The sequence below is a fragment of the Caloenas nicobarica genome, chromosome 2, assembly GCF_036013445.1.
Source record: "Caloenas nicobarica isolate bCalNic1 chromosome 2, bCalNic1.hap1, whole genome shotgun sequence".
NCBI classification, from domain to species: Eukaryota; Metazoa; Chordata; class Aves; order Columbiformes; family Columbidae; genus Caloenas; species Caloenas nicobarica.
The window spans coordinates 161,084,089-161,110,269 of record NC_088246.1 but is presented as its reverse complement, the minus strand read 5'-3'; the positions used below and the strand labels follow the sequence as shown (position 1 = coordinate 161,110,269).

Genomic DNA, 26,181 nt, shown 5'->3' with positions numbered 1-26,181 from the left:
GGATGGAGGCTTAGAAGCAATTTTTAATTTTGTCCTTAGTGCTGTTCTTCAGGTCCACTTTTAATATTTTTTGGCAATAGGTATTTTAGGCCCTGATTTGTGAGAAGAGCTTGAGGCCTTCAAAAATAATAATTCCCTAAGAAGGCAATGGACATCTCTACCCTTATGTCGATGATTCTTTCCAACAGTAAATCTTCCCCATCCAACGTGCTGCCTCCTTTTTATCTTTCATAGCCAAGGTTTGAGACTCGACTTCTTGCGATGACTTAAGTGCCCTTTTATATTTTCTTTCAGTCTAGTGTAAATGGGCTTTTTACTTCTCTCTTACTGAATTGTCTTGCAGTTCTTCCCTGCCACACATATTGGACCCACCTTGTTGCTGTAACCCAGACAAGCTTAGAGGGTTTTTTTTCTGCTTTCAAGGGCAGATCTGTAGTAGAAAGGGGCATGTATAGGACTCAAGGAACTGCAGCATCCCTATATTTTAGTGCTACCCTGCTAAGATTTCCTGGGGGTGGTGGGGAAAGGATGAAGTAGAGGAAGACTTTGGCTTCCTGAAAATGTGCTAAAATTGAGTGGTTTTAAACACGTGCCTTTACGCAACCTCTTTCCTCGCCTAAGCCCTTCCTCTTTATCTGCTTTCCACCCACATACGCTCTCAGCCAAATTTGCAAAGCCCATGTCTTTATACTTTGGTCTGAACACCCTCTGGGACGTCAGGTGAACCTGTGAATGTACGTGCACGAACAACCACCATCTGAGTTTCAGTTTTCTGGTCAGAATTTGAGTTTGACCCTCACCTCTAACCAAGATGTAATTTTACCATAGCGATAACAGATGAAACATGATAGTTCTTCTGTGCTCTCTATTACAAAGTAATTGCCACCGGGGCAATTTTCCAGCGGGAGTTCGCTTGTTCTTTGCTGTAAAAAGAAATGTTTCAGCTCTTTGGATGGGGTTCTGGTGGCGATGTCCAGATGCAGAACCAAGATTTGGGCACCCGGCTTCTGAAACTTGCAACACCAAGACTCAAATAGATGGTTTTCTATTGAGTATGGATTGTGAAACAGGTTATAAAAAGGGAATGGCTGCGAACTCCTTAATGAACGGGAGTCTTACTTTTCAAGGGAATAAAAATCTGATGTTTTGAAATGAAAAGAATGTCAACAGGCCGTTGCCAAATCACTTAACAAAGCTTGTTCCAAGAGGATTGTCAAAGCTGCAGCCCCTTCAGCTCTGTTCTCCTCCCGGTCTCGTGTGTGCTTGTTGCAACAGTATTTCTGTTGTGGTGCACCCTCTGGGATTCAGTTTTAATCATCCTCTTTTAACCAAACAACAGTTGAGAAGGTTTCAGATATGCATCCTGTGGGCTGTTTTGCAAGAAATTATTGGAAAAGTTTTGAGCTGCTGATTCAGTTTGACAATAAAATTTAATACAAGTCCATTTAACTAAACAGGGGGAAAAAACAGGTCATAGATTTTATTTACATTGGTTTGGATAAATCCCCAACAGCTCATGTCATTCCTCTCTGTGAAGTTTTGAGTAACAGTGGGTATAAAGCAGCAGAGGTGCAGGTTTTTCCATAAATAAACCCAGCAATATTCTATATTAATATTTAGTGACCTTCAGCTGGAGCCTCATGGTGAAGTTTTTGCAGTGCATGCAGAGCCTGTGAACTGAATATGACCCGTTTTTTCTACAGGAATAAATTGGATTTTAAAGGATTTCATCAGACAAGCAAAGCGTAACTTGCCCACAATCAGAGTGACCTGAAAGCTTAAACTCTGCAAAGATGAGGAGGTAGCGAAGGGGAGGGAGAAACTTTGGGTTGGGGACAGTGATGGGCGGGTGGAACCTGGCAAGAGCAGCAAAGTCCTTGGCAAGTGATTCCACTTGAGCTTTGAAACTGAGATTCAAGTCCTTTATTTATTGTCACACCTCATTTGGGGTAAAAGGTGTCAGTTCCCACCGCTGCAGAGGATGTTCAGCAAATGAGGGTTTCCCCCCTTTCAGTTGCTGTCTTGGGAAACTGTTCCTCTTTGTATAAAATAGCATAAAAGTTCATGAAAACAGGCTTTCGAAATAACTGCGCTGTCAGGGTAGCGCCTCTCTCAGCCGTCCCTATTTATATTGAGTCCCTTTGTGGACTAGGTGTTCTATGAAGTTGTTTCAACCTTGAAATGCTCAGTGTCCGTGCGACGTGCTGAAAATTAAAGCGCTGGATGCAAACACCTTCTTGGGATTGGGTAAACAGAAGGATTTGAGCCTGAATTTCTATTATCTATAGGGAATGGTGACTGCTGCGGTACAGCAAGGTTAGATGGCATCTTACCAGGCTGTGGGGAGCGTTCCAGGTGAGGACAGAGCTGATTTTTACACAGCCACAGGTACCAGGCAGCCGGAACCACTCAGACACTCCTGCATTTGGCCCCACCAGCATTTCCAGAGCAAGACTCTTTTCCCCCATCAAAGTGCTGGTAAGAGAAGGGTGAACAGAAAGGAGCCGTCTCTACAGTGGTTCTGTCCTTGGCATCAGTTTTGTCTTTGGCACGGGTCCCACCGTGGGGCAGAACAATCCCTTTTAATACTCCGATAAATTTTGTGTAGCTTCTGTTCAGATCGTCTTAACTTTGAGTTTCTGTCCTCCTCTGGATCCCGATTTCCGTTCTCTGGCTCAAGTGATAAACTGAGCCGGATCGTTTTCTATGCGTTCTCATGTACAGACTGTTTACAAACACGAATTTCCTCCTTTTATCAGTTGTGCTGCTCTGTAAACAATGGTCTTTCAATAATTCAGTCTATCGGAATTGAGGCCCCCTCCAGGATAATTTGCAAATTCCAATAATATCCTCCTGGCTTTAAATGTGCTCCTGATCTGGAGTTGTTTAATATTATGTCCGAATGTTATATCTGGACACTTCTGGAAATTAAAGCATTTCTTTGGAGAATGGAGATCAAGTTCACACACTTCAGGGTTCCTGTAGGTGGCAGGAAAATTAGTATTAAATTACATATTCTGAAATTAATATTAAACTTTGACACTCTAGCAGAAATCTCCATAAATCTAAACCTGACAAAATGTCTTGAATATTCAGATAAATGATTATATCCCAGGGTAGATGAGTTGCAGTGGATACGGTTGCAGCATTCGCTGTGTTTTCCTCGCCCAGTTTAGTCTATAAAACTTTACAAAAATAGGTTTCTGGTTGCTGGACTTTGCTGTTTATCACCTCTCTAGTGGTTCTGCGCTACATCTGCCTTTTTAGAAAAACCGCTTATTTGCAGGGTTTGGGTTTTTTCACTAGGGGATATATTCCTAGTATAAATTGAATGATGCTTTATACTGACTTTAAATGAAGGCAGAAGGAAACTTTGTCATCTGTCTGAAATGAAACTTGCGTTTAACATGTTTTCTGTCTATTTTTTTTCGGTTCAACAAATAGAAACACAGTTTACAAACCTGAACTGGCCGGTGTTTGAGGTGAGCAGCAGCATTGACACCCCTTCCCTAGTGATTTACAGGGTCCCCCCAGATCCAGACACACCATATAACAGTGTCTGAAGAAGCTTGTGGGTGAACTTTCAGGATATTTAGGGACAGAATGAGAAAATAAGGTGATATAATCAGTTAAAAAGCTGAGGGTGGCTCTTTTTTTGTCATTTAATTGAGTAGTCGTAACAAGCGTTCCCTCCTCTGAGATGGTCAAAGTCGCGGTCATAAATCTCATGCCAGGGACTCCATCGGTTTGGAGTCAGCATGTGCGAGAGGTTATGGAGATAAATGAAGGGAAAGGTTATTTTTCTGCACTGTGGATTCCTACCACATTGATGTGACAGATGCGTTTGAAAGAAGTTTTCAATTTTTTTAAGCTGTAACCTTCAACCTTCTCTCTGTCAGACAGGATAGACAAAGTCAGTCTTGAAAATTATTTAGGTTTCCTTTGTTGGATGGCTGAATAATGCCATGTTACTCACTACACCTGTAACTCATATATAACTCATCCTATTCTTGTAAAAGTTCAAATGACAAGAAAAAAGTTACAAGTAGAATTATGTAAAGTAAAACTGCTCTTCACAAGATGATACAAATACTTGTCTGGTTGTTTGAGTTCTGTTCTATTTTGTTCCCATTAGGGCCTAATTCTCTTAATTTGCACATTTGGGAATGAAATGTTTGCTGTCTTAGTTGCTGATGTGCTCTGCTTGTTTAACTTCAGATTTTACTGGCAAATTTATTCTTCCATGCGTAGCCTCACAGATTGGGAAACTAACACGTGCGAGTAAAGATTGCGTATGGAGGAGTCTGCGGTAAGAACTCTTTTTCATCTTGTGTAATTACATTTTATTCCAAACTATCAATTCCAGTTATTTGGTGCAAAGTGACTCCATGGATCTCATGATCCTCCGTGATGAAATGGAAGTTGTATCATTTTTAAACAGCTCGTTAAGGGTGGGGAATGCAAAGTGTTTTATTTGGAGTTCTGCCTGTGACTTGGGGGTTAAGTTCCGCTCTAATTACCAAAATCGCCCACGTGTGCAACTTTGTAGTGTGACCCTGCGAGCTCAAAACACCGAGATAAAGATTTTTATATGGGTAGAGTTCAATGGGAAAGCAGCTCTGCTTTTAAATCTCTGCAGTACGTGTGGGGAGCGTGTCTCGTGTAAGTTAATGTTCAAGCCAAAACATACCAGTTTCTAGAAGAAAGCATGTAGGAAAATGTGAAGTTTGAGGCAGGGTACCTAAACACCAACACTGTCTCTTTAATCAGCCCCCATCACTTCATTGGTAGAGGAACATCACTTGTGGGGAGGGGGATGCCCTCAATTAATTAAAATTCTCTAAATGAGAGTCCTTTTACAAGCATTCGTACGTCTAGAAATTGTTAAAACAGCCACTGGACTGCAGCGTTTTTCCTGAATCAATGGTCTACACAGAAAACCTTCCCTGCAAACTGCAACCCGCAGTTCGTTTGGTGGAGCAAATAGGAAAAGCACTAATAGGATTTGCGTTTCGCTTGATAGAGCCGTGTGAGGAATTACCTCAATAAAGGCGACTGCATAGAGGAATGCAGTTTCTTTTTAGGAGCTTAGTATGGGTTATTTTCAAAATACCTCTCTTTTTTTTTTTAAGTATACAATGAATAATGAGTTAGAAGGATCTGTGTGTTTATTTATGCGGAATTCAGCAACGCTTTTAAAATAGCAAATAATTTAAAAGTGAACGCAGCATTCCTGTTCTTTGCTGACTTTTAGCTGGTAGGGCTTCCCAGTTGTAACAAAAATGATCCCAGGCAGAGTGTTTATTCTTATCATAAACAAACCTATAGTCCCAAAGACTTTAGAAAGGCCAGAAGGTTGATTTTTGCAGTGTAGTAACAATTAACAATACACCTTTTGTAAGCCTGTTGTGGGAATGGTGGCTTTTTGGGAGGCTTTGAGTATTGAAAAGAAGGGGAGTAAAGCACTTTGTGACCTAAGAACGTAGGTGGGATCAATTCAGCTTTTTTCCCCTGTGACCAGTTTGAGCATTTTTAGCTGGAAAAAAACCCCAGCTTTTAGAATATGTACTTTACATGGTGTGCCTATAATGTTTATTAGATGTATTTTTTTGTGTTAGGTCAGCTAGGGTTATTATAGAAGGAGCTGCCTGCATCGTTTGCTGACCCTTAAAAGGACGATGCTAATGTCATCCTGGCTGAAATGGAGAGATCAACTGGTCAGTAATCCCTGGGAAGATGAAGGTTCTCAGGTGGTATCTGCAGAGGAACACAGGCCAAAAATCACCTTCCCGAGTCACTGTTTTCACGTGGCTGCCAAGTGTGTGGTCAAGCTTAGAAACTGGGGAAGAAGAGGATGATTTTTATCAATGGTCAAAGATGAGCTCCTTGCATTTTACTCTGCTGTACATTTACTGGATTTTCTAATACGCGCAACTTGAGGCTACTTGCAATTCAAGGGTGCGAATGTTCTGCTGACCGTACCCTGCCTGGCTGCCTGCTCAACCAAAAAATACTTTTTTTGGCTACCTTTGAGTCTGTTTGCCTTCCTTTTTCCAGTTCTGTTCCTGGGTACACTGACCAGATGTCGTGCTGGGCTGAGTAGATGCCAGTCATTTGTTTGGCAGCATGAACTTTATCGTTTCTTGGAGGCTGGTGGGGTAGAACGGGACACATCAGGAGTAATTCTACCCCAGTGAATGGGAGTTTAATATCTAGTATTTTGAAAGTCTTAACCTTGAGCGACTCGTAAAATTTGGGATGTCCTAGCGGCGTTCTTCATCTTGCCCTTGCTTAGTTATGTTAATTATAGAATCATTTTGGTTGGAAGAGACCCGTAAGATCATTTAGTCCAACCATAACCTAAATCTAGCGCTAAACCATGTCCCTAAGAACCTCATCTATACATTTTTTAAGCCCCTTCAGGGATGGTGACTCCACCACTGCCCTGGGCAGCCTGTTCCAATGCCCGACAGCCCTTTCCATGAAGAAATTCTTCCTAATATCTAATTATGTTTCTACCTCCCCTTGAGGTCTGGTTAGAGCAGTGCAGAAGGGTGCTCAGAGCTTCCCCCAGACACTAAATCTTTGCACCGCAGTGCAGGACCAGGGCACCCAAGCAAGGGCTCCGGCTGCAGCCATGCAAGTCTGATTTTAATTGAAAATTGATTTTAAAATAAAAAGGGGCCTATAAGAATGATGGAGACAGACTTCTTAGCAGGGCCTGTTGCGACACGACAAGGGGTGATGGTTTTAAGCTCAAAGAGGGGAGATTCAGGCTGGACATGAGGAAGAAATTATAGACGTTGAGCATGGTGAGACCCAGGCCCAGGCTGCCCAGAGAGGTGGTGGATGCTCCATCCCTGGAGACATCCCAGGCCAGGCTGGACGGGGCTCTGAGCAACCTGAGCTGGGTGCAGATGTCCCTGCTCATGGCAGGGGGGGCACTGGATGAACTTTGAAGGTCCCTTCCAACCCAAACTATTCTATGATTCTAATTGAAAAGTTGTTCATCAACCAGATTTTTCTTAAAAGAGCGTGGGAAAGGGTTAGTTCAGTCTCATTGAACATGGATTTCAGAGCTAGTGGTTCAGGTTTGGCTCTACTTAGAGGAAAAAATACCTGTTAATGCTAGGTTTTGGTTAGGATTTGCTTCAGATGTGTAAGTAGACGGTTGTATTCCAAGGTATTAATGTGTTAATTGCTGCAACAAAAGCTCTGCTGTTGATTAACAGACCAGCCTTGTGAGTTGGTGCTGAAGGATTTTCTATTGTATTTGTAAGAGTCTCTTGAGTTTGAGAATTTTAAAGCGCGTTTGTGCCCAAGTGCCTCTGCTGATAAATTTGCCAATATCCGAGAAGCGGTGACGAAAAACCCTATCGAGCTTCGGAGAAACTGGGATGCCGCGTATCTTCAGGCGACGCGTGTCACAGCGATCGATGTCGGACGCCGCAGCGAGATGGCGCGTTGTGTAATAACGCGCGGGGAGGCGAAATGGGGCATCGCGCTTTAATTACAGCCCGTAAAGGCGAGGGAAGGATTAGCGTGGCAAAAGAATTTATCGATTGCTGCGTTCCGTATACTTTTAGACGCCTGTGAGTGATGGGAAATGCATGTTGGAGCTGCGTGTGACCTTTGAGTCCTTCTGTATCTGCAGCTTGTTTTAACTGGCCAGCAACAGGGGCTGGTGTTAGCAGCCTGGGAATAAATACCCTGACGTTGTGAAGTTAAGCCTTGAGTGGTTATACTGAGATGTATATATATATATAGTTTAATACAACCTGTGCTTTTCTGGGACCGCGAAGGAAGTCCTCAGCTTTTTATTTGATGCAAACACCTTTGTTCTATCTCTAAAACTGCTTTTTGGTGGAGGTTAAAAGAATTTTTTTTAATTACTGCTGGTTCAGCACACTGGAAGTTGCATCAGATTTAATCTACGTTCAATTTCAGCTCGTTAAACTCTGTGATGCAAATTTATCATTAGTGTCAAAGTGCTGTATTTCTAAATATCGGTTAATAAGCGAGAGAAGAAGAAATGTTAAAAACAAGTTTCCCAGATCCAAAAAGGATGGCACAGATAATCTAGAAAACTGCAGTTAATATCAGCATATGTCTGTTAGCAATTGCTTGATCTATTAGGTAAGTAGAAAACTGGGTTGTTACAATGGCAGTAAGCTAGAAATGATCTACCTGAATTACAACAGGTTACTGCTATGGTAGCAGGTCAGTAGGAGGGTTAGAAACTTTAAAATAACTAATTAAAGCTTTAAAAGCTTTACTTGACAGCATTTGCGATCACGCTAAAAGGAAAACCGTATTTGCCTGCTGCAGATTTTTGCGTTTGCTCTTTCTCCGATGCCTCAGACCTCAGCTGTTCGGAGACTTTTGCTCCACGTCTCCCCCTCCCATGCGGACCTTTGGCTCCCTTCTCTTCCCATATGCTTCTCTTTCCTGACACAGCACCATAAAACCGGGTTATAAACTAGAAAACCATCGGGGAAGCCGCATAAACCTTTCGACAGCTTTGGCGGAGCAGCGGCAGAGCTTAATGAAACGCTGATGACTCCCACGGTTGCCAAATATGAGAAGGGGAGGACGGTTGTAGGAGGTTGAGAAGCAATAATTGAGCCAGAAAATGGGGCAAACCGGCTGATGCAATCCTTTAAGGAGCCTGTCACTGATTTCCTTAATTCCATTTTTCAGAAGTGTTATTTAACCCCGCGCGGTTGCGGCTGGCGTGCTCTTGCCTGGGTAATTCCAAAAGCGATTGCTATAGGAAAAGGCAGAATAGCTTTGCCAGAATTACTCTTCCACACCTTAAAAACACCTCCAGGACTCTCTGTACGAGAAACGCCACGCTAATATTTCTGTACTGAAGCCGTTAGAGAGCTAGAACACTGGTTTATTACCGGTTTAGTTGTGGTGGTTCTAGTCTAGTTGTAGGCACGGCGTGTGACAGTTGTAATAGTTTCTGAATTTTTGGAATTTGTTCCTGCTGCAAAAGTGTGACTTGTTTGCATCCAGCTACTGAGGAAATTTAAAATTTTAAATACAAGTTTTAAGGAAACGTTGGATGGTTTTTCCAGCATCTCCTAGTAATTGTTTTGTTCAGGTATCTCAAATCTAGATCCAGCTTTCATCTGTCATTTTGTCCTTGTGACTAAAGCAGAAATGTAGGTGCGTTTTCAAGGTGTGAATCTGCTGTAACAGGTTTGGGTGTCACGGTGATGCAGGTATCCCTGTCCCAGAAGCAGACAGACAGATTTCCAGTCCTCTCCCCTACAAAATGTCCCCGTGGATTTTCCCCCCTGACTTTTCCTGGTAGCTTCGCGAAGAATATTCTGCGTTTTGCCCTTGGATGTCAGTGCCCTGAAGCACTGTGCTTTTTATATCCTTGTGATATCTGTTAATTATTTGTTCTCTTGATTGTCACTCCCCTCAGCGCCTATAACCCCATCCAAAGGGGTGAAATTGTGCTTCATCCCTCCACTCTTGCATCCCTAGCAGCCCTATCCTTGCTTTATATCTTCTGGAGCAATAACAGCCCAGCTGAGCGAAGCCGAGAGAATGAATTCATAGAATGAACCGTAGAATTGTGCAGACGTCCCTGCTGACAAGAGCTAAAGAGGAGGGGGAAGGAGAGGATGGACGTCTCGCGTTCCAGAAAAGTACATTCAGATTGCAGGGCGCACGTCCGGCTGCCTGCGAGATGTATATAACGTGCTGACGGGTTGTGAATGTTGCAGGCTAAGCTCTTATTTGACAGGCACAAGAAGAATTTCAGGATGTGAATTCTACCAGCGGGAAGATTTAAGCCACGGTTTTGATATTGCTTCTATTAATATTTTATGTGGTGTTTATCACAACAGGTCACCGACCGAATAAAGACGCCTGACAACTCAAAAGGCTGTCGGTTTTATGCAGAAAGCTAGCAGCAATTAAAAACCTCATGGCACTGATTTTGTTCTTCCTCGCAAGCAAAATGATCATGCATACCGGTCAATATAATCTTCCTCCAGTATCATTGTGCAATTAGTTAACAGCAGCTTCTGAACAAGCACTTGGCTTGAGCAAGTGTTGTCTTATCATACAGGCTGGGCAGGTGTAATTTGATAAAGAGCAACATTTTCACATAAAAATGAAGTCTGGTGTTGGGCTTTGTTTCTTCTCACACCAGCAGCCATAAGATACTGAGCATTTAGAGGTACAAACTAGAGGCTGCCTCTTAGATAATCTCAGACTGTGATTTCAAGCAGTGCTTAAAACGATTTCCTTCTTAAAAGCTTGTACTCCCACGTTTGGAAGCTGCTCAAATCATGGTGATGGGCACCAGGAGAAATTAGTGTGCGTTTTCATATCCCTTCCTTGTCGGTCAGAGTTTTTATTTCCATCCAGGAGTGAGAAGGTGGGTGCAATAAACTCAATATCTGAGTGCTGACCGTACCACGACATAGCGCTCAGATCACCAGTCTGGCCTATTCCAGTGCATCAGTTCAACATATATTGGCTCAGGTTTGGGGTTTTTTGGCAGCTCAGTGTCCCCTGTGAGCTCTAAGCCATTGGAAGGTCTAAAATCTGAGGGGAGGCAGCAAGAAGTAAAAGGGTTTGTGGTTGAAGTTTCATGGCGATACAGTTGTCAAAATAGGCATGAAGATTGTTTGCAGTTTCCCCGGGGGACCTGAATGTGTGGCAACTGTGTGTATTTATTATAAATACAAGGGAGTGGGTATCAAAGTACATCTAATCAGTGATTGCAGCTGCATTCTGAGATCTCTGTTCCTCATATAGACACTCCAAAGCTAAAATACTTGAGTTTGCGGTGGTTTCTACGATTATCTTCTAACAAGATGAAGAGCAGAGACTGGGGTTCATAATTCTTCACAGCTTTTTGACAAGCATTGGTTTTGCTTGCTGCACTCTTAAAAAATATAGTCAAACAAAGCAGCTTGGATAAGCGCTGCATTTTTAAACAGATCAATGCGAAATATCTTTAGCAACACACAGTATTTGTGGAATATAAAGTATTTGCAGGGCATGACAGCTTGTGTTAGTTCAGAAACCTGTGTGGTGTTTGCTTTAAGAGTATAAACACGTCTCTAGGTGATGATTTCTGACACGTGAAAGCAGGAGCTTAGCATCCTATTCCCATATCAGATCTTATTGTTAAGCTTATAAAGAACTATTTTTCCCCCCATAGAACTTATCAAAAAGAAGTTTTGAATAGAAACCGCTGCACGTGATTCAATCTTCCATGTAAGCCGTGACCTGACGCAGCCCCTGGGCTGACGGTGACACACTGAGCATTTCCTGTGAACCCTGAGCGCTGCTGGTCCCACTATTGTTGGGCTTTTTTTTTTCGCCTGGGAAAAAAACAAACCCTTATTTACTAGAAGCCAGTGTCCTGTTTGTTTGTAGCTGGCTGGGAAATGCCGTGTTACAAGGGTCTCAGTGGCGGTCGGCGCTGCTTAACAGAAGCTGTTGTTGTGTGTTGCTCTTTTTTATTTTCTCACTGATTTGTATGAGACTTCTGAGTCTGCCTTGTGACCTGCTCCAGATTCGGTTCACGGCACAAATACTAACCTTGTTTATCCAATATGTTGGGGTTTGGTTTTTTTTTTCTCCTTGGTGTTTCCTCAGATTAGCTGTCAGCAAAAGGCTAAATAATAATCCTCCAGTTATTATTCCTCCCCCAAAAGGCCACCAGGTTGCTTTTCCAAGTTGGCGGATTCGCGGTTAGAGCCGCTACCTGGCAAGGCAAGCGCAGTGATGGAAAATTACAGACAAAATAAGAAAACAGCATTAAACCAGTAATGGGACGCAGCTGCTTTGGCCTTCAAGTCCACAGGCGAATCTCCACAGCCTCTGGTAAAGCATTTCCTGCCCGATACTTCTCTTGGCCACACAAAATGCTAATTACAGCCCGTTCCAGGTGGGTATCGCAGCTCTCAGCGCTTGGGATGTTTTACATTTGGCTGTAAGAGGTTGTGGCGAGGCGGCCATATGGATGACAAGCCGTGAAATCTAGTCAAAGATCTGTACATCTGTCCTGTGCGTCAGAGACGGGATGCTGCAGAGCTCCTGGTCACGCACATCGCCGCAGCCAATTTATTTAAAATACCTTCTGCATCAGAGTCCTCGCCACTAGATGGAGGTATCGGAAGGAGCTTCTTGGCGTCAAAATATTCCCTTTCTCTCTCCGTTTCTGCTCGTCATCATCTTATCCTGCCTTGGATGTCTTCTTAACTGTCTTCCCATTTTAAAATATCGTATAAAGTGGTGAAGTTCTGTAGGTGTAGCAGCATATATATGCAGAGAAAGGAACCATTAGGATATGTAATTACCTTCTTTAACTTCACGGTGCCCTTTGCAGACATTAATTTGTATAAAGTTTCGTTATTGGCGCTTATTCTTGGGAGGCAGCAAAGCCCTGGAAGACCTGGGGGGAGGGTTCACGTTGTTCATACATATATACACACACATGTAGATGTACACACACACACATATATATATACACTCATGCAATCTCTTTAAGTGTTTCAATTTTCAGTTCCCTTATTTATTTTCCTTCTACTGCCAAATCATGCACGCCAACCTAAATATACATATCGTGTATGCAGACATTCAAGATACTAAAACCAAAATAGCCTCTTTTAAGGGGAAAAAAAGTTTTTTGGGGTTTAAATTCTCCTCTTCTGTCTGGAACTTTCTTATTTATATGAAAATATAAAATATCCCTTGAGTTGTGCCAGGGGAGGTTCAGATTGGATATTAGGAAAAAATTCTTCCTGGAAAGGGTTGTTGGGCATTGGAACAAGCTGCCCAGGGCAGTGATGGAGTCACCATCCCTGGAGGGGCTTAAAAGACGTATAGACGATGTTCTTAGGGACATGGTTGAGTGCCAGAGTCAGGTTATGGTTGGGCTCAATGATCCTGAGGGTCTCTTCCAACCAAAATGATTCTCTAAAATGTCTAGTGCTAAAGCAAACCTTCTATTGAAATGCCGAAGGTCCTGTAGACTGCTGTATGAAGCACGAATTTTAAGAAGAACATCTACAAGGAATGGTTTGAAGTCTTGGGACAGTGGAGGTGGTGCTCAATGCCTCGGGAAGCTCTTTCCTGGAAGACCCGTGGTAGGACATGGCTGTGAGCTTTACAAAGTCCGACTTCCCAGCAACAGTCCTGGTAGAATCATTTTGGTTGGACAAGACGCTCAAGATTGTCAAGTCCAACCATTTAAGCAAACACTGGCGTTAAACCATGTCCCAAAGAACCTCATCTACGTGTCTTTTAAACCCCTCCAGGGATGGTCAAGGTCTCCCCTCAGCCTCCTGTTCTCCAGGCTGAACCCCCCCATTAATTTTTCCTGCACCAGCTTCCCACCAGGAATCTTCTCTAACCCCGCTCAGTGGTTTTCCGCTTGAGCAACCAACTAAATTCTAATGTGATGATATCACCGTTTACGATAAAGTCATACACTTCACTTAATAAATTATAACTATTTTGAATTCCGCGTAACTGTATATAAAACACATATGATGATGTTATAAACTGCTGGCTTACACTTGGAATTCAATTTATAAGAGCCCTGCCACTTCGGTTACAGAAGTTGTCCTACAGCATGACTGCTCCAGCAAGAGAAAAAACAGATTGTGCTCATGTTGATTATACATTTATTATACATTGATTACATTTATTATACATACCATTATACAACCTGTGGGAATTGCTTCACTTGAAACTTATCCTTTCCTGTTTACTTGGAGGAGCACTGAAAGCTTTTTTTTCTTCCATTTTTCTTGGCATGAGGCTATTCATTCTCATAGAGATTTTTATCCTGGCCTCTTTTTCTAAAGTTAGGTATTTCGGCTGCTAAAGAGTAGTTCAATTTTTAAAAAATCAGTGGTTTTTCTAAAATAGGATCTCCAAACATAAAGTTATTGGGGTTTTTTAAGTGTCCTTTTTACCCTTCTATAAAAGCTACATCCCTTGCTCCATTTTGAAATCATTGAGATTCATGTGTTTTGCACTGGAAGACGTTTTCAATGTAAATATTTGGATTTAAGCTTTTATTTATGGTATTTATTTATGTTTGGAAGATCACCCTTTTCAATCAGGGAAAATACAGGCAATCTCTGTCCTCTGACTCATACGTAGAAGGATAAGACTCCCTAATTGTAGGTTGGGGAAAAACCCTTTTTTCCTTTCTTTTACAAACCCAAATGCAGGACTTAATCCGATTTGGAGTTATTACAAAGTTGACCTTTAAAGTACTGAAGTCCAAGTAATGCTGGCAATAAAAATCACTGCGTTTTTTAATAATCTTAGGACATTTTTATGACAGTTGGTTGACTGTGGTTATAAAGCATAAAAAAACTCCCTCTTTGGTTGTCTCAGTGTATGTTGGAATATTAAAATAAGGTCGCTTAATTGTATCCATTTTATTTACATCTATCTATTTAAGGCTGTTTATTCGCATAAAATAGGATGATGCTTGTAATGCTACTACCGGAGCTCTTGCCAGCCTTCAGCCCTTGTGTTTATTTAAACTGGATGATTTACTACAAAACCTTCCCAACATCTCTCAAGTGTTTCCTGATGGATGAGCTCGATCGAGATGTCCCAGCTCGTAATTCGCAAGTCACAACATCATTCAGGAGAGAAACTTGTGTTCCCTGGCAGTGATACGACATCAAATGATTTCGGATGGCGGTGACGGCTGTGGTAAAGATCACTGACGTTGGTTAAGATAGATCTGCTTTGTTTAAACAAGGCTCACTGCAGTGAGTTGGCATCATAGAGGAGTTTGGGTTGGAAGGGACCTTCAGAGCTCATCCAGTGCCCCCCCTGCCATGAGCAGGGACATCGTCACCAGCTCAGGTTGCTCAGAGCCCCGTCCAGCCTGGCCTGGGATGTCTCCAGGGGTGGTTCATCCACCACATCTCTGGGAAACCTGGGCCAGGGTCTCACCACCCTCATTATTAAAAAATTCTTCCTCATGTCCAGCCTGAATCTCTCCTCTTTGAGCTTAAAACCATCACCCCTTGTCCTATCGCAACAGGCCCTGCTAAAAAGTCTGTCACCATCTTTCTCACGGGCCCCTTTTAAGCACTGAAAGGCCACAATAAGGTCTCCCCAGAGACCTCATAGCAACCTCTGCTGCATAACTGCTGCTCAACGGGATGGCTCTGGAGGCAAAACGGGATGAGTATTTACACATTGCCATTTCTTCCGTATCCTGCAGAAAAATCGCTTACCCTGAATGAATCACAGCCTGCCTACCGTTTGGTTTTGCTTGCCTTGAACTAAATGTTTCCTCTTTCCCATCGTTAAGTTATTTTGAAGCAGATTCCCAGGTGAGGTGCCGGTTAAACACACCAGGATATTTTCCCTGTTCCCTGTGGGCACGTTTGCTCCAAAAGCACAGGTTGGGCAGGTTCAAAGAGGCAAATTTCTTCCAGTAACTCTGTACTCGTCGAGGTGGCTCTCGCCGTTAGCTTGTTCCTTAGCCAGAGTCCAATCAAATAGACCTTGGCCTCAGATGTGTTTTTTTGAATCCCGATGATGAAATTGGTTATTTTAAAAAATAGCTTATTTTCCTATGTTGTAAACTCCGTGTCGCCGCAAAGCACACAGCACCCTCAGGAAAATCTGTTTTATCTGGTGGAAGAAGCCCGCGTTGTTTGTCAAGATTTGATGGTACTTTAAACAGCGGATTAGATTTCCAAATTTGCAGCATGGACTATTTTGGGCAGGGATTGGTATAATCCCACTCGGTACCGGCTGCCTGAAAAAGCACAAGGTACAGGTTGATCTCGCCAGCAAAGGTCAAATATGACCCAAATTCACAATATGTAGTTATGCATAATAAATGGTTTTCCTTCCAGTTAAAGACACGGAGTTTTTCAGTCTTGGCACCAGTTGGACTGCAAGAAATTGGTTTTGTTTTTAATGTTTTGCTAAGAAACATGGTAAAGCGGTTACCTGATAAAGGGAGATGGAGCTCTGGGCCGTTCTGCCATCTGCAGGTCATTGCTCTTCGCACTGGAAAGCGGGGCCGGGGGGTTTCTGTTCTTCTCCAGGAATTATTATTCGTAACAAGGGGGTTTTTTCTAGGTAAATATTAGCAAATAAATCAAATTTGTGTCCATCCCATCCTATGAATAGTCACCTCAGTTCTGAAAAAAAAAAAGACAAAGGTGGTAGAAATAAGCATAATGAATAATTGCTTTCTCCTTTCTTGTTCAATTTTATAAATTAACATTGTTGTGCTTAGAAATGGGGCATTTCATACGACAGCCAAATTCTTTCTGTCGTTCTCAGTCTGTTAAATCTTTAATAACTCTTTAAGGTGGTGGTCCTAGATGAACAGCATCGCTATTACGTTCATCTCGCATTTAACGTTAAAAGTTTCGCTGAGAAGGGGATTTGTGTCCATGACAACCAAGTAACTTTCCGAGCATCCCCAAAATCTTGGATTTTATGGTCCACAAACGGACAGAGGATGCAGCAAAGTTACGGGGCTTCTACACAGCAGACCTGGCTGCTGCTTCTGCACAAAGGCCATCAAAAATAAATCAGCACACCCAGCAAAACTCAGCAAAAGTGTGATTTTGTGGACAGTAGTAACTAATCTAGACTAGCGATTCCATTGTTAGGTGTATATGTATATTATTATTTTTAACTTTTATTTCAGTACCTTTATACCTTTTATTACCTTCAGGTATTTGAAGGATTTATGATCTGCACTGTCCTTAGGTGTTTTTTTAACCATTGATAAATCTTAACTGAGTTGTTCGAGGGCAAATTTCCTCCCGGTACGTTTAAATTTAAAGCTATGACAAAATTCCCTGTATCGAGTGAAACGTTTGGCGTTTACCGCTCGACCTTTAAATGGTTTTTATTTTTCTTTCAGGTCTTCCCGAGCAATATTACAGCCTCACCTGGTTCCTCAGCCCTATCCTGGGCTTGATCTTCACTCCGCTCATCGGTTCGGCCAGTGACCGCTGCACGCTGAGCTGGGGCCGCCGGCGGCCGTTTATTCTCGCTCTCTGCATCGGTGTCCTCTTTGGAGTTGCACTTTTCCTCAACGGCTCCGTTATAGGTAAATAATGAGGAAATCAGCCATGTGTATCTCCTGCTGACATACCTGCTTTAAGATTTTTATGTAGGAAGCAAAGATAATGATAAATAAGATAATAAATAATGAGGGAATCACCCGTGTGTATCTCCTGCTAACATACCTGCTTTAAGATTTTTATGTAGGAAGCAAAGCTAATGATATATAATAAATAACAAGGAAATCACCCTTGTGTATCTCCTGCTAACACATCTGCTTTAAGATTTTTATGTAGGAAGCAAAGATAATGATAAATAAGATAATAAATAATGAGGGAATCACCCTTGTGTATCTCCTGCTAACATACCTGCTTTAAGATTTTTATATAGGAAGCAAAAATAATGATAGATAATAAATAATAAGGAAATCAGCCATGTGTATCTCCTGCTGACATACCTGCTTTAAGATTTTTAGGTAAGAAGTAAAGATAATGATATGCAGCTGGCTTAAATTATGTTAAAATCTCTGCAACCCTGCATTTTAACTATTTGAACTATCCATTATTCTTATTCAAAAGTTACACTGCTAAGTATTGTACGACCACAGCTTTAACTATTAACACAGCGTTATCGATACAATGGCTGCCAGAATAATGTTTGCAGCCACCGAGATGAATTGGGTCGATCTTTGACATGGGAAAATTGTAGCAACCTGTTCACAGGGAAATGTTTCCTGTTGTGATCCGTTTTCCCTTTAATGCGTATCTGGCAACACATCCTGTTTCCAGCATTATTTCAAAAATTATCTTTTCACTTTTTCTTGTGCTTTTCTTAGACCTGGTATTGAAAAAGTCCAGAACACAGTTAATATTTGTTTACTGAAAACTATGTGGGAAAATAATTTTTCCTGAGCCCCCATCAAGGCTGGTAAAAATAGTTTCCCTTGAACATAGTTTACTACTGAACTTAATCTACGATCTCCAATCTACAATCTCTTTGTGAATTTAGTGTGAGAGGTGACAGCAAGTACATGTGGGGAAGTGTTTACATGGCGGTTGTACCAATGGAAATGAAAGGAACTTAGCACCTAATAATATCCTCTTGGCCCTCTTTTATTTTTTTGGTGGGGAGCTTAGACACAGCTCTATTGTGAAAAAGTTTTACTAATTGAGGGAAATGCGTGGAACGTTACCTTGGCTCAGCATTTTAGATTTTTAAAGCCAGATTGGGACGCCATATGATGCTTTCCAATTTTCTGCAAACCGCAGTGGCCAGACTGTTCAGACGCATGATATTTAGCTTATGGGGTTTTTTTAATTCACCCAAGCAATAAATGTTGATTATTTGAATTGCTGTCATATGGTATCAATTGTACTTTGTTTTTGTGTTTCCAAGACTCGCTCCTCCTCATCCAGATGTGTGCAAGATGTTAGACTGCAGCCCTTGTACAAGATTTTAATTGGTAGGAAGCTCTTATTTCCACACAGTGGTTTAGGTCAGTGGTGATTGATGCTGCCAAGCAAAGCTCACACGTGCTTTATAGGTTTATTTTAAAGTATCTCACCTTCTAACAAATCAGCAGAAAACACTGTCTTTGATTTTTCTCTAATTCTTTGATACACAGTAATACAGCCTGTCATGTAGTTTTCTAGAAAACCTGCGCTTTCCAGATACTCCAGTGCTACTTTCCAGGTACTCCAGGGCAATGAAACTTCTTCGAAACACAGAGTTTATTGCACTGCACTGCAAAGTGAGCTGTGTGCTTGATGCACCTGTTCCTGGGAGGTGACCGAGGTAGATTTTAAACAAATACCCTCTTCTGAAAAGCGCTGTAACCACCGCTGTGCCTCTCCCAATGGAGCCTGGAGCGAACTCCACCGAAGCGAGCGCAATTCCGTGGTCTCCTCTAGACCCGTTCCGGACTAGAAGACAGAGATTTGCCGCTAACATTCAGTTTTCATCAGCGTAAGACAGCGCTTCATCTACTGTTTAGAGCAGATGCGCAATATGATACAGTAATATTAGTCTCTCTTTAATTGAACTTTTGGAAATGGTGACTTGTGTTACTTTTTAGAGAGAAAAGATGTTGCTTACCAGGCTCTTGCAAAAGGGGGTGTCTGGCTGTTTAGATGAAAAGGACTCATTTGTAACCAGATTTTCTTCTAGATGGACCCTGTACATCTTCATTGCCTGTCTTCCCATTTTACATTCACGTTTTCTTATCCTTAGTCTCCGTTTACTTGCAATCCTAATTTCAATTAGCAGGAGATGCTGAAAAAAAACAAGGCGGTCATTGTATCACACCCTTTTTCATAACCTGGCCCTCGGAGTCATCGGGAGGGGAACGAGAAGCGGAAGAATATGCTAAAAAAGAGGTTTATTAATCCTCATAGTGATACAACCACATCCTGGGAGAACAGCTGTGTATCGATCTTATTCAACTCCTTTTCTCTCCACTGTTCAGGTTTCCAACAAATCTAAAGCTCAGACACCATTTTTTTTTCTCCTATAAGATTCAGCTGAGCGTGGAACACATAGAAACTTCTTTAGCATTCAGAGGACTTGGTAGAAATGAGGATTGAATATGCAGGAGTCGTAGCACTTGAGATTTAGATTACTTTTTGGTGGCTTAGCCAGTTCATCTCTTTCCACAGGCATTTTCATCAGTTACGCTAATGGTTTTATCAGAGTCCTGCACGCGTAATGTTTAAATCTCTCCGATTCAAGTAATTCACGCTTTTGTCGTGTTTCATTTCTTGAAAAATTCTCCAGCTATTATATATACACTAATGCTGCCTTTTTCCTCTGTAGACAAAAAACATTTCATCCCATGCTATCAACAGAAGCTGACTGATGTTTTTTGCAATGCAAAATACCTTCATGTTGCTGCATCTTTAGAAGTTTTGCTTGCAAAATTTATCTAGAAAACATGAATGTTTAAGAAAAGCAAAGGGAGAGGTGAAGGGGTTATATTTCACTTTATACTGTTGTGCAGCAACCGTTACACGTTTGTCTCCCTGTCAGGAATGTAGTTACCTGTGTTCGTAACAGGTAGATGAGGTATCATAGAATAGTTTGGGTTGGAAGGGGCCTTAAAAGGTTTGGGTTTGGGTGCTCTCCTCTTCTATAGAAACAGTCTTCAGCATTTGAAGGAAAATGCACACGAGGAACATGAAATAACACCCAGTGCTCTCAAAGGTTTAAGGGATACTTGAAAAATAACATTTTGAAAAATAAATGTCAGCCTTACAAATGTAAAAACCATAATCTTTGTCCCACATGAAGCTGCGCCAAAGAGTCGAAATTGCCATTTTACTCCATAAAGGAATGTTTCCAGTGAGCGTGTTGGCTGCCTTTCTCTTCAGGAGTTAAGTCTGCTCTTAGCGGTTTTCCCTTTTTGAATGACATGCTCAGATTCCTCATCCCTTTTCCCCCAGGTCTGGCTATTGGCGACGTCCCGGACAAGCAGCCCATCGGTATCGTCCTCACAGTGCTCGGTGTCGTGGTGTTGGACTTTTGCGCTGATGCAACAGAAGGGCCGATCCGGGCCTACCTGTTGGATGTGGTGGACAGCGAAGAACAGGATATGGCCCTTAACATCCACGCGTTTTCAGCTGGTATGGAATTAGTCGAGATGATTTTAGCAGCCGTCAAGTCTTCCTGATGACCCAAGTTGTGGCCGAATCGATTTTTCCTGAACTCACTTCTCATTTTTTCTCTTCCACAGGTCTTGGAGGAGCAATCGGTTATATGTTAGGAGGGCTGGACTGGACACAGACCTTCTTGGGTGGTATTTTTAAATCTCAAGAGCAAGTCCTTTTCTTCTTTGCAGCTATTATTTTCTCTGTCTCCGTTGCTCTCCACCTTTTTAGCATTGAAGAAGAGCAATATAACCCTCAGCAGGACAGGATTGATGACGAAGGAGACACACTTTCCAGTGTCAAATTCAGCAGTAGCCTCCCCCCTTTAAATCGACTGAATGTAATTAATGAGGAGGAGCCGTACGGGGCCTCGATGTTCCACGATGAGGTTCAGTCAGAGCACGATCTCAATATAGAGTTCCTCGATGTGAACATTGTAAGAAGTAAGAGCGACTCGGTTCTGCACATGCCCGACGCTACATTGGAAATCGAATCGGAGCTGCTTTTTCTCCACGACATCGAACCCTCCATTTTTCAGGACGCTTCGTATCCGAACACTCCCCACAACACAAGCCAAGAGACCATGAAGTCCAAACTCAACCACTTGTCTGCTTTCCTCAGGGACAATGAGAAAGAGGAGGAAATGTTGCTTGATAACCACCTCAATGAAGACAAAGGCCCAAACGAGAATGGCTCCCTACCAAAAGAGTTCCTCAACGGGCACGCTAGGATAGGCATGAAGCAATCTAGTACTTCGAACTCCATGCGAAGACGGAGGCACATGTTCTACCGTCAACCGTCTTACACCTTTTCCTACTACGGCAAAATAGGCTCGCACCGCTACCGCTTTCGTCGGGCCAACGCCATCGTCTTGATCAAGTCCTCGCGCAGCATGAATGACATCTACGACATGCAGAAGCGGCAGCGGCAGAGGTACAGACACAGGAACCAGAGCGGCACCACGAATTCCAGCGGGGACACGGAGAGCGAAGAGGGGGAAACAGAAACCACGGTCAGGCTCCTGTGGTTGTCGATGCTGAAGATGCCGAAGGAGCTGCTGAGACTCTGCGTCTGTCACCTCCTGACGTGGTTTTCCATCATTGCTGAAGCTGTGTTCTATACAGATTTCATGGGACAGGTCATCTTCCAGGGCGACCCAAAAGTAAGAGAACCGTCACCGTTGGCAGACACGCTTATAATGACTTATTTCGGAGGTGTGCTCGTTACAAGAAAACAGCTTTGTGTGTGTTTTTTTGTTGCAGGCCCCTTTTAACTCCACTGAGTTACACGCCTATAACACTGGAGTTCAGATGGGATGCTGGGGACTGGTGATTTATGCTGCTACTGCTGCGGTTTGTTCAGGTAAGAGACTCTGCACAATTAGATGGTGGAATGCACCTCGTACATGTATTTGCAAGGTAAAAATAGGGTTTTTCAGTTAGCATCCGCCTCCTTGTTCGGGGTGAAGGGTATTTTGGAAAAGCGTTTCACATGGCCGTAAAGAGGGGTACTTCTTTAAGAATCAATATTCAAAAATTCCTCCAAACGTAGAGGTGGGAATGTGAACAGATTGGTAAGTGGCATCAAGCACAAAATGCTGTCAAAGGATATTGACTGGCATTTAGCTACTCCTTAGGAAACTAAAATTACGTTTGTTAGAAGATTCAAGCGTATATAAGAGGGTTTTTGCAAAGGATGCTTTTAAAATCAAAGATATATATTTCCAAAAGTCTTTTGTGTCCTCTGCTAACAGATAAACCGACTACAGACAATTTTGGCTTGGAATGCAGGCTCTGAAATTGTCGTGACCACGTCAAAAGCTTCACCAGCTAAACTGATATTGATGTTTTATTCTTGATCTCCGCAGCCTTGTTGCAGAAATACTTGGACAACTATGACCTTAGTATAAAAGTGATCTACATTCTGGGCACGCTGGGTTTTTCTCTCGGCACTGCGGTCATGGCCATGTTCCCCAATGTGTACGTCACCATGATCATGATCAGCACGATGGGAATCGTCTCCATGAGTATCTCCTACTGCCCTTACGCCCTTTTGGGCCAATACCACGATATTAAACAGGTACGTGGAATATTTGGATTATTTTAATCGAGGCCGAGCGTTCCCGTTTCTCCGAAGATCGCAGTAGCAAAATGGATTTATTAAATCCCGCTATTTGAGATACCTGCTTTGTCGGGCCGTGTGCCAAAGCACAGATTTGTCCTTGATCATAAATAGCAAGAGCTGCCACTTAAATCAGACGGTATTAGCACCAAGTTGGCTCGGAGGGGTCATGATCGCTTTGCCCTATGCTGAGGTATAAAAGGATTTGGCTGCATATGGTAGATGAAGAGAGATGAAATAATTATTGGAGTATTTATTATATACCTGGTTGTTGCTGCTGTTTCTGTCATGTTATATTAGCATTACTCAGGTTCTTGGATATTGAGGTGAGTCCGAAAATGCAGGTAGAGGTTTGGGGAGACGTAGAGCAAACTGGTTTTGGAAACAAGGACCGATTTACTTTCCACTTTTTAGCACCGTAGAATTTGGATACAAATCACAGGAGGATAATTTCTATCAACACATTTCTGCACTGGGATTGGGAAGGCGATTCCCTTTTTATAATCACAAAAATATGTAAATTTTTTTTTTTTTTTTACGAAACTTAATCTTGGAGCTAATTAAATATCTGCCTCTTGGTGTACGATGAGGAGGATGTTGTTAAGTAGATGATGAGGCCATTGATAAATAGATGAGCGAGGCTCTGGACATGCATAGCCTGTAACGCACAATCACGGTGTAAAGTTGACCATGGGAGGAATATAAATAGTTTATTTCACCTGTTGTTTTCCCTCCTAACACGTTTCTCGTCTCTCTTTTTTTCCCCAGTACATTCACCACAGCCCTGGGAACTCCAAGCGCGGGTTCGGCATCGACTGCGCCATCCTGTCCTGCCAGGTTTACATCTCGCAGATCCTCGTGGCCTCGGCGCTGGGCGGCGTGGTGGACGCAGTCGGCACCGTCCGAGTCATCCCCGTGGTGGCTTCAGTGGGATCCTTCCTGGGTTTTTTGACGGCCACCTTCTTGGTGATTTACCCTGAAGTCAACGAAGAGCCAAAGGAAGAACAGAAAGGTTTAGGTCCTCCCGAGACGGCCGAGAAGCCGACGGTGCTGAAGCTCACGCGGAAAGGAGCTGCCGCCTCGGGGCCCGAGAGCGAATCCGCCGTGTGAGGCCATCGATTCTTCTTCACCCACATTCCAACGAGTGCAGGTGCACCATCGAGAGCTTTTTTTTTTTAATTATTATATTATTATTATTTTTTTTTTCCAGGAAAACAAATTAGGATCTTCACTACTTTGTAGCTAAAATGGCAGAAGAAAAGGCAGTTTCGTGCAAAAATGTAAATGAAATTCTGTAGTCCTTTAACTAGGTTTGAACAGGTAGCTCTGATGCTAATCGCTTTCTCTACAACTTAGAAATGTCATTTCTGAACACTTTTTTATTAAGAATACATTTAGGTTTCGAGTAAGTTTTATTAATCTGCATGAGGCTCACAGTGTATACAATTAGCAGTTAGAAAAATTAAGTTTTGGGCTGTTTTTAAACTAACCGAAAATGGAAGCTATCTTATAGTCTCTTGCTATTTTTTTGTCTAAACATTTCAGATGTCACTAGTGTAACAACTGAATGAAACTCCAAGACATGGATCCGTTTTGTTTTCCATAAGCGTGATATTACTGGTCTGACAGCTCTTCACCGTTCATTTTAGACCTCACGTTTTCGTTAGCGAAATTGCTACAGGATATAGTTTGTTTTGCAATTACTTTTCTTGGTGTATTAAAACATCATCTCTGGATGAAGCTGCCGTGGGGTCGGCTTGGTGGGAGGGAGCGTGAGGATTCTCTTTGGTAGGGAAAGGAATTTATTCATTAATTGCACTTTTTACGATCCTTTCACCGCTCGGCTGGGAACGCAGCAGCCGAGGGAAAGGCGCAGCGTCCGTACAACAAGGTAAAACCTCTGTCGCTTTATGGCGTGGTCTGGGCGTGTAAAAATCTGCATCTGAAACAGTTTTTTAGGCCTGAAATTCCAATCCGCTGGGCGTACGTTGCCGTTCCGGTCCCTGCGTTGGAGGAGTTTGGGGCTGGAGCTTTTCGGAGCTGCTGTGCCAATGTCATCGGCGCAACCTCTGTATCCCACTTCCCTCGATTCAGGACGTAGCTGCAGCGCGAAGACTTTTTTTAATGTGAAGAGTCATATTAACCCGATTTCAAACGGCGTTTGGATCCACGGGTGGCCGAAGCTCAGAGGTCCAGCTGCCGTTTCAAGCTACTTTAGAAACCAAACTTCCATTTGTCATCTTGTAAAGAAGCGTTTGCGACGCTATTTACTCATTTTCCCACAGACCTCGGGGCCACGCCAGGTGCAAAACCAGACAAATCACAGCTCGTGAGATTTTTGCTGCCTCAAAACTTCGCACAGGACTTAGGTTGGCTGAGTTTTTTTTTTCAAGTGTCTGAGAAAGTCTTATTTTTTTCTTTAAGGTGAATATTTTTTTAATTTAGAACACATACTGTGAACTGTGTTCAGACAGGGGAATAATACTACTGAAGAACGCGAGACTTTATTGAAGAAATCAGTCGTGAGAAACACTTGGACTGAACTTCTGCCGTGAACTTTATCATCTCAGTGACATTTTATATATTCTGGTGACGTTCATATATAGCAGAGATGAGTTGCATTTCACCCTATAACTGGCATTCATGTAAAATACCACACACACTGAGTTAGGCATTTTAAAGTGGCTTTAATATTTGAATTTTGAAGCTCCTCAAACATCCTGCTTTTGGTTAAACAAATGCTGGCAAGTGCTCCTTATTTCACTCTCTACTTCTGGAAAGGTCCTTTTACAGTTTAAAACTCTTTTCCCCACGATCTTCGTGGATCAGCATGTGTTCAAATCGCCGTTACTCCACGTAGCACCTTTGCGTGGCAAAATTTCTTTTTCGCGGCGCCATTGAGCTGACCAAGGTCTGGCAGCAAAGAGAGAAAAGAACTGGATGTTAAAATCCATATTTAGGGTGTTTTATGGGGCCGTTTAATGACGCTGTTTAATTATTCTTCATAACACGTGAAGGCGCGCGCTGCCTTGCAGCAGGAAGCTCAGTTTCACTCCCCTGTAAAGCCAAAGGAAATAATTACCCGTTGTAAACGCGCCGAACTATTTGTAGTCTTGCCAGAAGAATTAACTCGGGGAAGCCCCTGGCAAAGCGGCTCCTCCCGCGAAACCACCGCGCTGCTGCTTTTTCTCCAATTTGAGTTTTCTTCCAAGCCCCGGCACTTCTCAGGGTAGAGCAGGCAAGGATTTATTCCTTCGTGTGTCCCTTATTTTTCGATACCGAAATAATTATTTTTTTGCACGTCGCACTAGTGTGATTTTATGTGATTTTATGTTGTAGGAATCGAGAGTCGAAGGGGCTTTATTTT

General features: G+C 42.6%; 1 protein-coding gene across 1 annotated transcript in view; it reads left to right on the top strand.

Annotated features, from left to right (window-relative positions):
• The window catches only part of SLC45A4 (solute carrier family 45 member 4), a 57,920-nt gene extending 33,133 nt beyond the window's left edge, over positions 1-24,787 (top strand). Inside the window, exons 3-8 of the mRNA XM_065629776.1 lie at positions 16,910-17,098; positions 20,490-20,669; positions 20,780-21,855; positions 21,956-22,055; positions 22,561-22,772; positions 23,583-24,787. Of these exons, the coding sequence (XP_065485848.1) occupies positions 16,910-17,098; positions 20,490-20,669; positions 20,780-21,855; positions 21,956-22,055; positions 22,561-22,772; positions 23,583-23,924 (2,099 nt within the window). The 3' untranslated portion in view covers positions 23,925-24,787. The remainder of the gene's footprint in view (positions 1-16,909; positions 17,099-20,489; positions 20,670-20,779; positions 21,856-21,955; positions 22,056-22,560; positions 22,773-23,582) is intronic.
• The last annotated feature ends 1,394 nt before the right edge of the window (positions 24,788-26,181 follow it).